At 36.9% G+C, this 13,836-nt stretch overlaps 1 protein-coding gene across 11 annotated transcripts in view; it reads left to right on the top strand.

Moving 5' to 3' along the window:
• kcnab2a (potassium voltage-gated channel subfamily A regulatory beta subunit 2a) overlaps positions 1–13,836 on the top strand; it is a 281,823-nt gene that overhangs the window by 143,047 nt on the left and 124,940 nt on the right. For 2 of the 11 annotated variants that reach the window (XM_043675964.2, XM_043675961.2), the window contains exon 1: positions 10,459–10,694. The exons of the other annotated variants lie outside the window; for them this stretch is intronic. In XM_043675964.2, coding sequence (XP_043531899.1) covers positions 10,477–10,694 — 218 coding nt within the window. In that variant the 5' untranslated portion in view covers positions 10,459–10,476. Of the gene's footprint in view, positions 1–10,458; positions 10,695–13,836 lie in introns of those variants that run through there. 11 annotated transcript variants of the gene reach the window in all.

Here is a 13,836-nt window from a genome sequence, read left to right as displayed (position 1 = left end):
TACTGATTTAAAAATGTTTGTCTCAGCCTTGAATACTCTTAGCGACCCAGTCTCTACAGTCCTCTGAAGTAAAGAATTTTACAGATTCACCACCCTCCAAGAATAGATTCTTCCTCATGCCTGTTTTATATGGGTGACCCCTTGTTCTGAGATTGTGTCTTCTGTCCTAGACATTCCCATTTAGGGAGAAACAAGCTTTCTGCATCTATCCTGTCAAGTCCTCTAAGAATCTTGTATAGTTTAATAAGGTTACCTTTTCATTCTTTGAAACTCCATTGAGTACAGGCTCAACCTGCTCAACCTCATAAGACGATCTCTCCATACTCAGCATCAACCCAGTGAACATTATTTAGATTGCCCTATATATCTTTCCTTCGGTATAGGAACCAGAACTGTTCTTTGTATTCCAGGTGTGGTCAAACTAATGCCTCACATAATTTTAGCAAGGCTTCTTTTTTTTAATATATTGCATTCCATTTGCTTTTCCTCATCCCGACTTGTATCTATCAGGACTCCCAATGCCATCTGTGCTGCGGCTTTCTGCCATCTTTTTCAGTTTAAATAACATTCAGCCTCTCTAATCCTCCTGCCAAGTACATAACCTTATATTTTCTCTACATTTTTTTTCTATCTGCCAAGGTTTTGCCCATTCACCTAGCCTGTTTATATCATTCTGCAGAATTGTTGTCATCCTTATCACTTGCCAAATTTTGTCATTTGCAAACTTGACTATAGCACATTCATTTTCCTAATTCAAATATTAATATATATTGTAAATAATTGTAGCCCCAGCATTGGTCCCTGTAGCACTCCTTTAGTTACAGGTTGCCATCCTGAAAATGTTCCCCTTAACCCAACTTTCTGTCCTCCGTTAGTTAGCTGATCCTCGATCGTGCTGATATACTATTTCCAGCATGGTAGACTCTTAGTAGCTTAACTTGCAGAATCTTATCAAACACCTGCTGCAAATCCAAATTTATCACATCCACGGCTTCCCCTTTGTCCTCAAAGAATTCTAGTAAATTTGTCAACATGAATTTTGCCTTCATTGAGCCATGCTAACTCTGGTTACATTGTATTTCTATGTGGTGTGCTGTTGCATCCTTCATAATAGATGCTAAAATTTCCCCAGTAACAAATATTAAAACAACTGGCCGATACATAACGGTTTTTTTTTTACTGCTTCCCTTTGTGAATAAGTGTGTTACAAAAGCAGATTTAAAATCCTTTGGCACTTTTTCAGGATCTAAAGGTTCTTCAAAGATCACTACCAGTGCAATCATTATCTCTGAAGCTATTTTGTGTAATATTGTAGAATGCATCACATCCAGGAAACACTTCTTTAGCCCCATTAGTTTCCCTATACTTTTCTTTATAGATAGTTATTCAATTTACTTCTTCTCTCCTTTTTGGACCTCCTGGTTTCCCCATTATTATTTCCCCTACCTTATCTTCTAAGGGGCCTATGTTAGCTTTGGCCTGTCTTCCTTTTTACACATTTGAAGAAGCGCTTGCTGTGAGTCTCGATATAACTTGCAAGTTTATCTTTAAGTCTGTTTCCTCAATCTTTATTTTTGGTTTGTCTTTGTTCATTTTTTTTCATTTTTTCTCAATCCCCTGGCTTGCTACTAATCTTTTCCACATTGTACTTTTTGTTTCATTTTGATGTCATTCTTAACTTCTCCTGATGACTTATCCCCTTCCTAGAATCTTTCTTTCTTACTAGGGTATAATCTTTGTTGTGAGGCGGGGTCTATTTTTTAAAATGTCTACCATCATTCCTCAACCACCTTTGCTGCTAAACTCCTTTCACAGTCTACTCCAACTAGCTCTGCCCCCACTCCTTTGAAATTAGCTTTAAGTTTAACACAATTGTTTCCAACCCAAGTCACCCACTCTCAAACTAAATGCTGTATTCTGTCATGTTATGATCACTGTTTTCTAAGGGATCCTTTATTCTAACATCATTTGAAACCCTGCCTCATTTCACCAGATCCAAAATAGGCTGATCCCTGGTTGGATCCACATGTTCTCAGAAACTATTTTGCATGTGTCCTAATAATTCTTCCTTTCGGCTAAGTCCACCAAACTGACTTTCCCAATCTACATGAAGATTAAAATCACCAATGATTGATTTTGAAATGTGCCTTTGTTCTTTCCTGAATTATTCTCTGTCCTACAGGCTAGTACAATTGCAACATTTAAAAGGCATTTGGATGGGTTTATGAATGGGAAGGGTTTGGAGAGATATGGGCTGGGTGCTGGCAGATAGGACTAGATTGTATTGGGATATCTGGTCGGCATGGACAGGTTGGACCTAAGGGTCCGTTTCTGTGCTGTACATGTCTATGACTCATGATAGGGAACCCAGAGTCATAGACCTATTTCTACCAGTGTTGTCCTGTCCTTGTTATTTCTTATCTTCTAGTCCAGGATTTTTTGTTATCATACTTATTCCATCCCACATTAACAAAGCTACTCTGTTACCCTGTCCATCCTGCCTGTTCTTTCAAAAAATCATGTACTGCTGAAAAGTTAGTTCCAGCTTTGACCTCCTTGTAGTCATATGCCCCTAATCGCTATAAGATTATACCTATTAACATCTGTGCTGTTTGTTAATTTATTTTGTTCCAAATTCTACATGGATTCAAAGTAAGGAGCCTTTTCTAAAAAAACTTTTTACTATTCTTTCGCAGCCCCAGCCTTTTTACCCTATTTACTGCTGTTTTTATATCCTTGTACACACTTAACTCTTCCTGTTCCACTTGGGATATTAATGTCAAAATAGAGTGACACTATGTACCTTTAAGAGAAAGCTGGCCTGTCCTGTTTTGCTTGGAGGTGGTGGTGTATACCTAGTGACAAGGTGTCTGATCCATGGAATACATAGTAAATAGCTTTTGGTCTTATTTGGGTAGACAAAAGCATGAGTGGGTGGAGTTAGGCTCACATAGATACATGATGTTTGTTTGCTTTCAGTTGTTGAAATTGGGGTTTTTGGAGTTGAAACTGCTAAATACAGCTCTTTTTATACTGCTGCAAAAAGCTCGAGTTCTGTCTATGCTGCTAGATTCATTCATTCATCTCCTGGACTACAGAATGCATGTGAGTGAACTTGCCTTTGCTCGAGGTGTGTTTATGGAAAGCTGATATATTGGAACAGTTGATGAGTAGTAGTTACTTAATATATTATTTTGTTAAATATTTTGATAGTTAGAGTCATGTCAATTGTTTGTATTTAACTGGTGAAAGAAAAATTGTGTTTTGCCCTAGTAGTTTGACCAATCAAAGCACACCTGGAATGCAATACCTTACACTTGCCTTTAAGTTCAAAAGTTAGGATCTCGGCTATCTCCTTGATATGTTTTAAAGGGGTTTGGTCTGATCCACAGCAATAGCCACCTTGAAATGCTGCCGTATCCTTTTGCTATTTTCCCTTTCTTAAATACTTCTCTTTCCCTCTTCTAATTATTTTAGAGCCCTCTCTCTAGCACTAGTTATATGTATCATCAGGATACTTGTCCCAGCATGATTCAAATGAAACCTATCCCGGTGGAACAGCTCTCTTCTAATAGACTTCAAGTAGAGAGATTTCATTTGGGAACCCACTAATGTCAATAATGAAAGAAGGAAGAATGAATAGACTTGAGAAATGCAAATAGAATAAATAGACAATTGTTCAAAATGGTGACAACATATATATCCAGCTGCCACATACTTTTCAATCAGTGTCACTAGATAACTAGTCCATCTCAGTTATGATGGTCTCATTATGGTGTGGATGCCAAGCATCCACAACTTGAACCACCAAGTGGTGAGAGCCTATTCCTATGAATAACCTTGAGGCATTTTATTCCATTAAAGGTGCTATGTAAATATTAGTTGTTCCCTTGTTTTTGGTAGTGCTGGTACCAAAAGTACTACACAGTCACCAATTTGGGTGCATATTGGTGCATTCATTTCTAGTAGAGTCATAGAGATGTACAGCATGGAAATAGACCCTTCGGTCCAACCCGTCCATGCCAACCAGATATCCCAACCCAATCTAGTCCCACCTGCCAGCACCCGGCCCATATCCCTCCAAACCCTTCCTATTCATATACCCATCCAAATGCCTCTTAAATGTTGCAATTGTACCAGCCTCCACCACATCCTCTGGCAGCTCATTCCATACACATACCACCCTCTGTGTGAAAAAGTTGCCCCTTAGGTCTCTTTTATATCTTTCCCCTCTCACCCTAAACCTATGCCCTCTAGTTCTGGACTCCCCAACCCCAGGGAAAAGACTTTGTCTATTTATCCTATCCATGCCCCTCATAATTTTGTAAATCTCTATAAGGTCACCCCTCAGCCTCCGACGCTCCAGGGAAAACAGCCCCAGTCTGTTCAGCCTCTCCCTGTAGCTCAACTCCTCCAACCCTGGCAACATCCTTGTAAATCTTTTCTGAACCCTTTCAAGTTTCACAACATCTTTCCGATAGGAAGGAGACCAGAATTGCACACAATATTCCAACAGTGGCCTAACCAATGTCCTGTACAGCCGCAACATGACCTCCTAACCCCTGTACTCAATACTCTGACCAATAAAGGAAAGCATACCAAATGCCTTCTTCACTGTCCACTTTCAAGGAGCTATGAACCTGCACTCCAAGGTCTCTTTGTTCAGCAACACTCCGTAGGACCCTACCATTAAGTGTATAAGTCCTGCTAAGATTTGCTTTCCCAAAATGCAGCACCTTGCATTTATCTGAATTAAACTCCAGCTGCCACTTCTCAGCCCATTGGCCCATCTGGTACAGATCCTGTTGTAATCTGAGGTAACCCTCTTTGCTGTCCACTACACCTCCAATTTTGGTGTCATCTGCAAACTTACTAACTGTACCTCTTATGCTCGCATCCAAATCATTTATGTAAATGACAAAAAGTAGAGGACCCAGCACTGATCCTTGTGGCACTCCACTGGTTACAGGCCTCCAGTCTGAAAAACAACCCTCAACCACCACCCTCTGACTTCTACCTTTGAGCTGGTGGTGTTTTTTTTGTTGCATTACAATTAGGATTAGTACAAAGTTCACTATTTTTAAGCTTAGTGTAAAAATATCTATTTTATTGTGAACTTGAAATTTCAAAGCTTTATTTTGTTGCATGAGTCATTCAGAAGAAAATTTTCAGACATTGAGATGTCAAAAGTGCTGCAGTAATGCAGCTAACTCAATCCAGGAGACATGAACAGCTATGAAATGGCATATGTTTAAAAATATTTCCTGTTTTTTTAGTTTAAGCAGCTATCATACACAGCAGAATTGTTTAACAGAAAGTCGTAATTAGTGAAGAAGCAGTAAGGAGTCTTTACATCAGAATATTCTAAAATAATCTCTGCTGAAATTATGTTTCTAGGAGATTGAACCAATTGCTCCATTTATCTTGGGGTTTAACACACTTTTAAACCAATCATTACTGTCCAGTTACAAAAATATATGTGCTCTGCAAAAATTGATGAAAAGCCTGCACAGGTTTCTAAGCTCGCTAAAGGTAGTAGTGACTTTATCCCTTTCAGCAGTAAACAATACTTCATCTGCTACAGTAAGCTTTTAGTGGAAGAGAATGCCCTAAATAATTTAACCACTATTTGCCAAGATGCAAGTACACTGATAAGAGCAAATGGGCTGCATCAGAAAACCACTTAGTGCATGGGAGGGGGAATGGATTTGGTACTTACTAATTGCTTTTGACTGTAGAACGCCCCCTCCAAATATCAAAGTGCTGTAGTAGCGTCTTGTAGACCTTAAAAGCTATTGCTGGTTTTTAACCAAGCAGCTACTCTGGCAATTGGGTGAGTTGTTCTTTTAGTTTAGAAGAATAATTAGTACAGACACTAGTGACGCTGGAGTTTATCTTCTTGAATGGGTATGCATGTAAACTTTTAGTTTTACTGATTTTTAAAATTTAGCTTTTATCTGATGCCTTGGAGTACTGTATTTATGAAAAGTGGTAAACTTAAAACAAACAGATATGAAGGGAAGGTGCTTATATAGTATTTATGTTTAGACAAAAGATGTAAATTTAGGATATGAGATTTTCTGAAAACATTTAAATTATTTGAAATAAAAGCAGCTGCTGGAATACATTGCTTTTTTGATAGGTCTGATTTAGTATTGTATATTTTAATGAAATGATTTTTATTTTAACAATTTAATTTTATTACCCTTTAAAATTATCTTTAGTAATGTTAATAGAGAAAGTTGCACAACAGAATTTTAATTAAGCTGCAATATGAACCTCCTCCCTCTTTGGCACAACATTGGGTCTTTTCGTTTTAGTTGTGTCTTTTTCAAGGAGAGCCATTATGATAAAAGCAATAAATGTTCAACTTAACCAAAGTGAAGATTGATTCTCAGAGGTTTTCGTAAAAAATGTTTTTGCAGTATACCTGCTATAAAACATTTTACTTTGCTTTACTGTTTATTTCTTAGCTTGCAAGAGCAAAGAGTTGCATACCCCAATAGTTTTGTTTTGGGTTGGAAAACAATAACATGCAAGAAAGACTCAGTAATTTGTATGTGTGTGTGGTCTGTACCCAACATGGCTGCACATAATGACCACTCATTTTCAATACTGATTAAATCAAGATCAAAGCTTCAGACTGTTTATGGTACTGATATTCTGATATCTGTATCTCTGGAAATAAGGAATTGATGAACTGAATGGTCTTTGTCAATATGTTTAATCTTATAACAAGTGTTGACTTTTGGAACAGAGATGGCAGTTGTTACTGTAGTTATGCAATTATTGTATTAAGATATATCCCAATTTGGTAGGATCTGCCAACTTTAGCTGCCTGCTGCTTTGAATTCAACTACAGTTTTGTGTGGGAAGACACAGGTACTTAGCTCCTATTCAAACTACTCGACAGAGATTTGAATGCCCATCAGTGAATCATTATTAATTTGTAATTAGGTTTTGTGCTAAGCATATAAGGAAACTGCAGCATTGTTACAAATAGAGTTCAAGGACTTTTATAGATCACATTCATATTTGTTCCCATTCTTGGTGCAACCTATGTATTATCCTTTAACACAGATTGACTGTGTCTGAAGAGATTTTTTAACTTTGAAGCTATGATTGTTCTATATTTTTCTCATGCTTAAAAGTAGGTTGTCATACTATTGTTTTTTATTCTCCAGTCCACAATGTTTTCCCTACTTTTCCAGACTCTGGTATTGGTCCTTTTGTCCTGTAATCTTCTTACTCATTTGGACCTAATTTCTACTATTGCATGCATCCAAATGTTTGCCAGCTTTTTAATGTAGGAAAGGTCATCGCTTCTCCCTTTTTTTTTGTCTTCCACCTTTCGTGAGAAGGCAGGGCATTTTGACTCCTTATTAGATATTGAATTTATTTTTACTTCAATTTATACCTGAATTTATAAATTACACTGGTATTTAATCATTCCTTGTTTTAATGTTTGGCTGCTTCATATTAAAACAAAAACATTTTCTTTTTCTGTACTTTAATTTTATTCGTAATTGTCATTTAGGTTCTATCCCTATCTTTCCAACTTTATTTAATTTGTTTGTTTCCCTCATATGCTTACTAGTATGTCATCAAGTGAGCATATTTGGCCCAAAAATTCTTAACAAATATGTTGTTCAATACTATGAAAAACGTTATGAATATCCTAACAGCTAATTAATTTTGGTTATGGTTTTGGCATTTCTTAAATTAATATTTGCATTTTACTTTAAAATATTTCCTTGATTACAAATAGTTAAACACACCACCCTTTTATAGCATTTTCTTTGAAAGCTAGTACAAAAGAAGTGAGGTTTTACTGTGTATTTAACAATACTGTGTAATATAAACAATACGTACATTAAAAAAAGTAAAACTCAACTGATTAGGCCAATGGATTGCTGAGCCACAGTTCAAAAAAATTCCATGTTTGATCTCCCTCGTGTGTTAATTTTGTTTCTCAGCTTGGATAATTTTAAAAGCAGTATAATTGATCTCAGGATAAAATTAATTTCTGTAGCTGTTTCTGTTGTCCAGTGATTTACTATCTAGTGATTCACACTTTTGAGAAAAGGGTTGAGTTTTGCTGTGATGCCTGTTAAGTTAAAATGCTTGCCTAATTGTACTGGAAAAGCTGAACCATGTTGGGTGCTTGAGCAAAGAAATGAAAAGCACCATGACACTGCGACCCAGCAAGAATTAGTGTCTTCAGAGAAAAGGACAGGAGAAGGGAGAAGCTGCCTCAGAGGTTGGGAAGGAATTTTGGTATTTGTTTTCCCAGTGGAACTTGCCTAGTTAAAAATTGTAAATGTTTGAACCATTTTAAAAGCTGGTATCTTTGAGAAGTAGCTTTTTTTGTATTTAAGGGTGTTAGTTCTATGTTTTGATTTTTAAAATGTTTCATTATAAATGCTAAAGTATTTAATTAATTAACAAAGGATGTATTTTGTTAGCAATAGTACAAATTTAAGTTAAGTTGTCCCCTTTCACAATTTAAAGGTATAAGCTTTTACATCAAGTTCAGTGGTGTATGCATGCCCCAGATTTCACTAAAGACAGGAATCTCAACTATAGGAAATCTAACAAATTAATATCATGACGCCAGTATCGATTTACATGATTTTTGTTTTGAAGCCAGCAGTACAATCATGTCATTAAACTAAATGTAAAAGCAGCTTTAGAGAATGTATTACTTGAAACTTTGCAGCTGCTGTCATGTCTAAATGATTTAAAGTAGTCATATTAGCAGGAAAGTTGCATCTTAACAATCAGAATATGTTCTGGGTAATTAATGGAAGATTTAGCTTTATCGACTCAAACAAAACTTGCTACTACTTCAGCCTGGTCTGTGAGCAATCATGTCATAGTCAGAGAGTGATATTCATTTAGTCATGAATACCATTGAAAAGTATATTATTTTCTCTTCATGGTGTGTAGTGATGATCTGTGCCACGTGATTAGACAGAGTGCTGATGTGGGTAGCAACAGTATACTTCAGTGAGCTCCCAAGTTAAGACGTAGCAAACTAGTCATGGTTCCTGCTCCTGATTAGTATCTAATAATTTCCACTGGAAATGCCTGTATTCAGTTGAGAGTAATGTGAAATTCAGACTTTATTCTTCTCCTAACTTTCCAAATTAATACATCATTAAAATTTATTATCCTGATGACATGAATGAATTATGAAAGTCCTGAGGAAGCCTATTGACCGGTATTCATACATTAATCAGAGTCTTCTGTCAAGATGGAGTGAAACTCTATAAAAATTGTCGTGCACCATTTTAAATTTCTGGGAGTGATCACACATATGAACTCTTCAAATAAATGAAGATTGTATGCCTGAACTTCAAAAAGTTACAAATTGCAATTTTTCTATCTCCAAAAAACAAGTTGTACTTTGGTCAAAATAAAAACTATTGAATAAAACACATCAATTATTAATCCTATGCCATTTTAGCATAGAATAGGCAAAAGTAAATGAATTTCTGTACAGAATTCATTACATTGCTATACTGCATGCCCAGCCATGTTGTCAGAATGAATGTCCTAATGGAAGCTAGCTGAAGGTTTCACAATGGATTAAAAATTGGAAAATAAACTATTGAATCTTTTATGCACCTCAGTTTGACCACTTTCTTCAACATAGATTGAAGATATGACTACGTGTCTACTTTCTCCTTCAGGGAAAAGATACATGACTAAAGATGGAAAAATTAGGGAAATTGCCTGACAATCTCGCTAATATTTTCAGGTGATTAATATTTATATTTTGCATTCAGTGCCTCACCTACAATAGAATTTTCAGTTTGCTACCAAAGCTCATTCATCAGGATTCTCATTAGGAGCAACAATATTTGCTACTAACTTGTTAGCTAACATGCCATCAATCCTGTTTTGGTCCCAGGAAACACTCAAATGCTGTTGATATTCCAGCTGGACAACTGTGAATTATCAGGTGTGATGTCATAAAAGCCAAATGCAGTCATTCAATTAACATGTAACTGCTTCAAATCCGGTGGAAAGGTTTAAGCAATGATGTATTTCTCAGTAGCTGCTTTTATTTAATTTTTAAAAGTGGAAATCTTTCAATTTGATAGCATTAGAAGGATGTAAGCGTTGCTTCTTAAAATACATGAAAGTTATGAATTATGAAATTAACTTCTTTTTTCTTTGCTGTTTTGAGAGAAGCTTTGGTGACAATGAGATCCAGTTACAGAATGCTAAATTGCTTGTTTGTTGGCAACCAGAATAGTGTAGCTCGTGAACATGCAAGTGGTCCTATTTTTAGATAGTTGAGCCTAAAGTATTTGTCTGGTTAGCTAATGTCCTTTGCCACCTCAACATGTTCACCACTCCTGTATCTAACATTAATGAGATATTAGGGCCCCAGCAAATGTCATTCTGGTCTTCTCATGTAAAAATGTGCAACCTGAAAATCTGCAGATTCCCAAGATAGTTGAGAACATGCTGTCCATGTCGTACACTGAAAACTTGAAGGAACGTATAACTAGATACCATTCAGATCAGGGTCTGAATCAGGTGCGGCACACTGATACGATAGAGATGCAGAAGCTCCGAGAAGTCAGAGCCTTGGTCCAATCGAAGAAGATGGAAGAGTTTCTCCTAATGCACTGTCTGTCGCTGGAGAATTGTACTGCCTATCAGACGGGCATGAAGTATAGGTAAGGGGAATGTTCTTTCATTTGCTGTGTTGCACTGTTGATCAAAATCTTTCCTGTAACATATCTTGCCTTGCATACTGAAATGTTGGTCTGTATACAAAATAAAATGTGGAAAATGGATTTGTATAATAAGCTACAAGGGACACTTGTGGAAATGGAATCAATAACTAGAATCAAGAGGAAAGCAGATTTGAGCTACAGGGATAGGTTGGGGCTGTTTTCTCTGGAGCATCGGAGGCTGAGGGGTGACCTTATAGAGGTTTATAAAATCACGAAGGCATGGATAAGGTGAATAGCCAAGGTCTTTTCCCCAGGGTGGGGGAGTCTAAAACTAGAGAGCATAGGTTTAAGGTGAGAGGGAAAAAGATATAAAAGGGACCTAAGGCGCAACCTTTTCACACAGAGGGTGGTGCTTGTGTGGAATGAGCTGCCAGAGCAAGTGATGGAGGCTAGTACAAATGCAACGTTTAAAAAGATATATGAATAGAAACGGTTGAGAAGGATATAGGCCAAGTGCTGGCAAATAGGACTAGGATATCCTGACTATGTGAGGATATCTGGTCGGCATGGATGAGTTGCACCAAAGGCTCTGTTTCCGTGCTGAACATCTCTATGACTCTATATGATGCCGATGATATAAAATGAGATTGAGGGTTAATATGAGCAGATACACAAATTGATTTCCTTCTAGAAGAAATGGATTTGTTAGCACTCATGCTAATTTGGAAGATTCTTCACTGCATTTGTGGATACTGCAAGGGGGCTACTTTTTAAATGGTGTTCTGTGTAGACCTGCTATTAATAGAAATAGAGTCCACATAATTTGCTGCACATGGTTAAGCCTTTTGGCCCTTTAAGCTTATTCTGCCATTTGATGAAATTATGGTTGATTTGTATTTTAGACTCCATCTACACACCTTGTTTTCACAATCCTTAATCTCCTTACCTAGTGAAAGTCTAACATCTTTAGATTTGAGATTTTCATTTGCCTCAACGATCTTTTGAGGGCGTTAATTGTGGATTTCCATAATTCTGTCAGAAGCTGGCCTTTCTAATATTGCCCTGAAAGTCCTAGCTCTAATTTTAGGGTTATATTCTGAATTTCTCCATGAGGGAAAAAATAATTATCTTTCTGTCAACCCTTTGAAGTTATCCCTGAGGATTTTCTTTCTCAACTTTCCCTCACCAGAAGCACAGTCATCTTCCAGTTAAACTACCACTAATCATCTCTCTAATGAGAGAATATCTCTATGGTCTGGTTAGGAGTATAGCAACTTTCCACAAAATGAGAGTGGTCACAAACAAGCTGCAGTGGATATGTGAGGATGGTGTAAGACTGAAAGGCGTGGCATTCCCCAAGGCAGATCTCCTGACAGAGTAGCTACAAGCAGCATGGTAATACTAGCCCAGTCTTTGCAATTTGTTTTCATCTACTGTAACACTTTTAGTACTGATATCATTCAGTTACATTTGTGAAAAACAGATATTTGTGCAAAAACTTTTTTCAATAGCTTGTGTAAAAAAAAGTTCTCTCTTTGATCAATCTTAGACAATTTTAGCCTGTTCCCATTTGTGTTTTGAAACCTCTGGAATCATTGATATAACTTTGCCAGAATGAATTACTATTTTACATTCAATATGAAATCGATATTTCTGAAGAAGGAAGAGGAAGTTGATGCTACATAAGCAAATCAGCATGGATGGTGTCAATCAGGATAAATTCATATAATTGTTTTGGAGAAACCAGAAATATATCAGGGAACACTAAGCCACTACTCGTTCATGCCATTTTTTAAACCTGTCACTTGTTTGGGGGGTTTTCAGTTTAATGAAATCCAGCTAGTTCTTGTTTGAAAAGTGAAGGCCCCAGAGGGAAATGGGTCTGGGTGGGTTACTTTTCAGAGGGTTGATGTGGATTGTTGGGCTGAAGGGACCGTTTCCACACTGTAGGGGATCTAATCTAATTGGCGTGGAGCAATCATTACATTGGGTATATATATATATATATATTAATGGATCTTGGGAAATGTGTTAATGTGTAAATATATGCTGAATGATATGTTACATAATTTTTCAGTATTCTGTATTGAGAGCTGTTCCATAGAATGGAAATTGCTGTTTGCTAATCATAGTAAGTACGACAACATTCAGTATCAGTAAAAGGCTTTGTATGCTTACCATTCTTGCCAAATTGCCACTAAACAAGACTAAAGTAGAATGTATGCTGGAAATCTGAAATAAATAGGAAATGTTTTTGATGTTTTCAAGTCTGGCAGCATGTGTGGAAAGAGAGAAAGCATTAACGTTTTGGCTCAGTGGCTCTTTGTCAGAAGAATGAACTTGTTTCTCTCTCAACAGACAATCCCAACCCTGCTATTTCTGGTATTTCTGTTTTTATGTCAGAAAGTCAGTTTTCTGCATTTGGTCAGAAATTCCTAATTCTAGTGATAGGAATAATATACCAAAGTCCTAAGAGATGGCAAAACCCAAACTTGCAAACTTTTTTTGGTCAGAAATTGTACTCTAAATCATGCCAGTGAAGATCAGCAAATTCTTTAGCAGGCAAATACATTTGGCCACTTGAACAAAAGCAAACAGACAAAACCATAATGTCCATTCTAATTCTGCCCTTGAAAAACCCAATGTAGAGGCCCAGCTATTTGGTTACCTGAAGGTTTTGTTTAGGCTTTAATTGTTACCATTCAGAAACCATTTCCCAAGGGGCTTCCGCATAGTGTTATAACCCACAATGTTAGGTACTGCGTCCGCATTGAATTTAAGGAAAGCTGTTCAGTAATGGCAGGATTAAGTTGCTCAAGTTCATGTTGTTATGACCTTTGTGGTGCAAAGGTGGTGTCCCTATCTCTGAGCCAAAAAGACTGCATTCAAGTCTCAGCTGCTCAAGAGGTGTGTATTAACGTGCCCGAACACATTGATTTAAAAAATTTGCATGTGTTATCAGTTCCAAAGAAACTGTAATAGGATAGACTGAGCAGATTTTTCCAATGTGACACCACAATCAGTGCTCACTAAATAAAAAAAACAGAAATTGGATCAGTTATAGACCATTGGTGTTTGCCTTCATTATATTAAGCTGAATCTTTTATTCCTAGACTTACATGTAAAATGCTTAAAGGGATTT

This window comes from Chiloscyllium plagiosum, unplaced genomic scaffold (assembly GCF_037043375.1).
Source record: "Chiloscyllium plagiosum isolate Xiang-an unplaced genomic scaffold, Cpla_swu_hap1 HiC_scaffold_37, whole genome shotgun sequence".
Taxonomy (NCBI): Eukaryota; Metazoa; Chordata; class Chondrichthyes; order Orectolobiformes; family Hemiscylliidae; genus Chiloscyllium; species Chiloscyllium plagiosum.
Note: the sequence above shows the minus strand (reverse complement) of the source record. Positions and strands in the feature narration are given on the sequence as shown.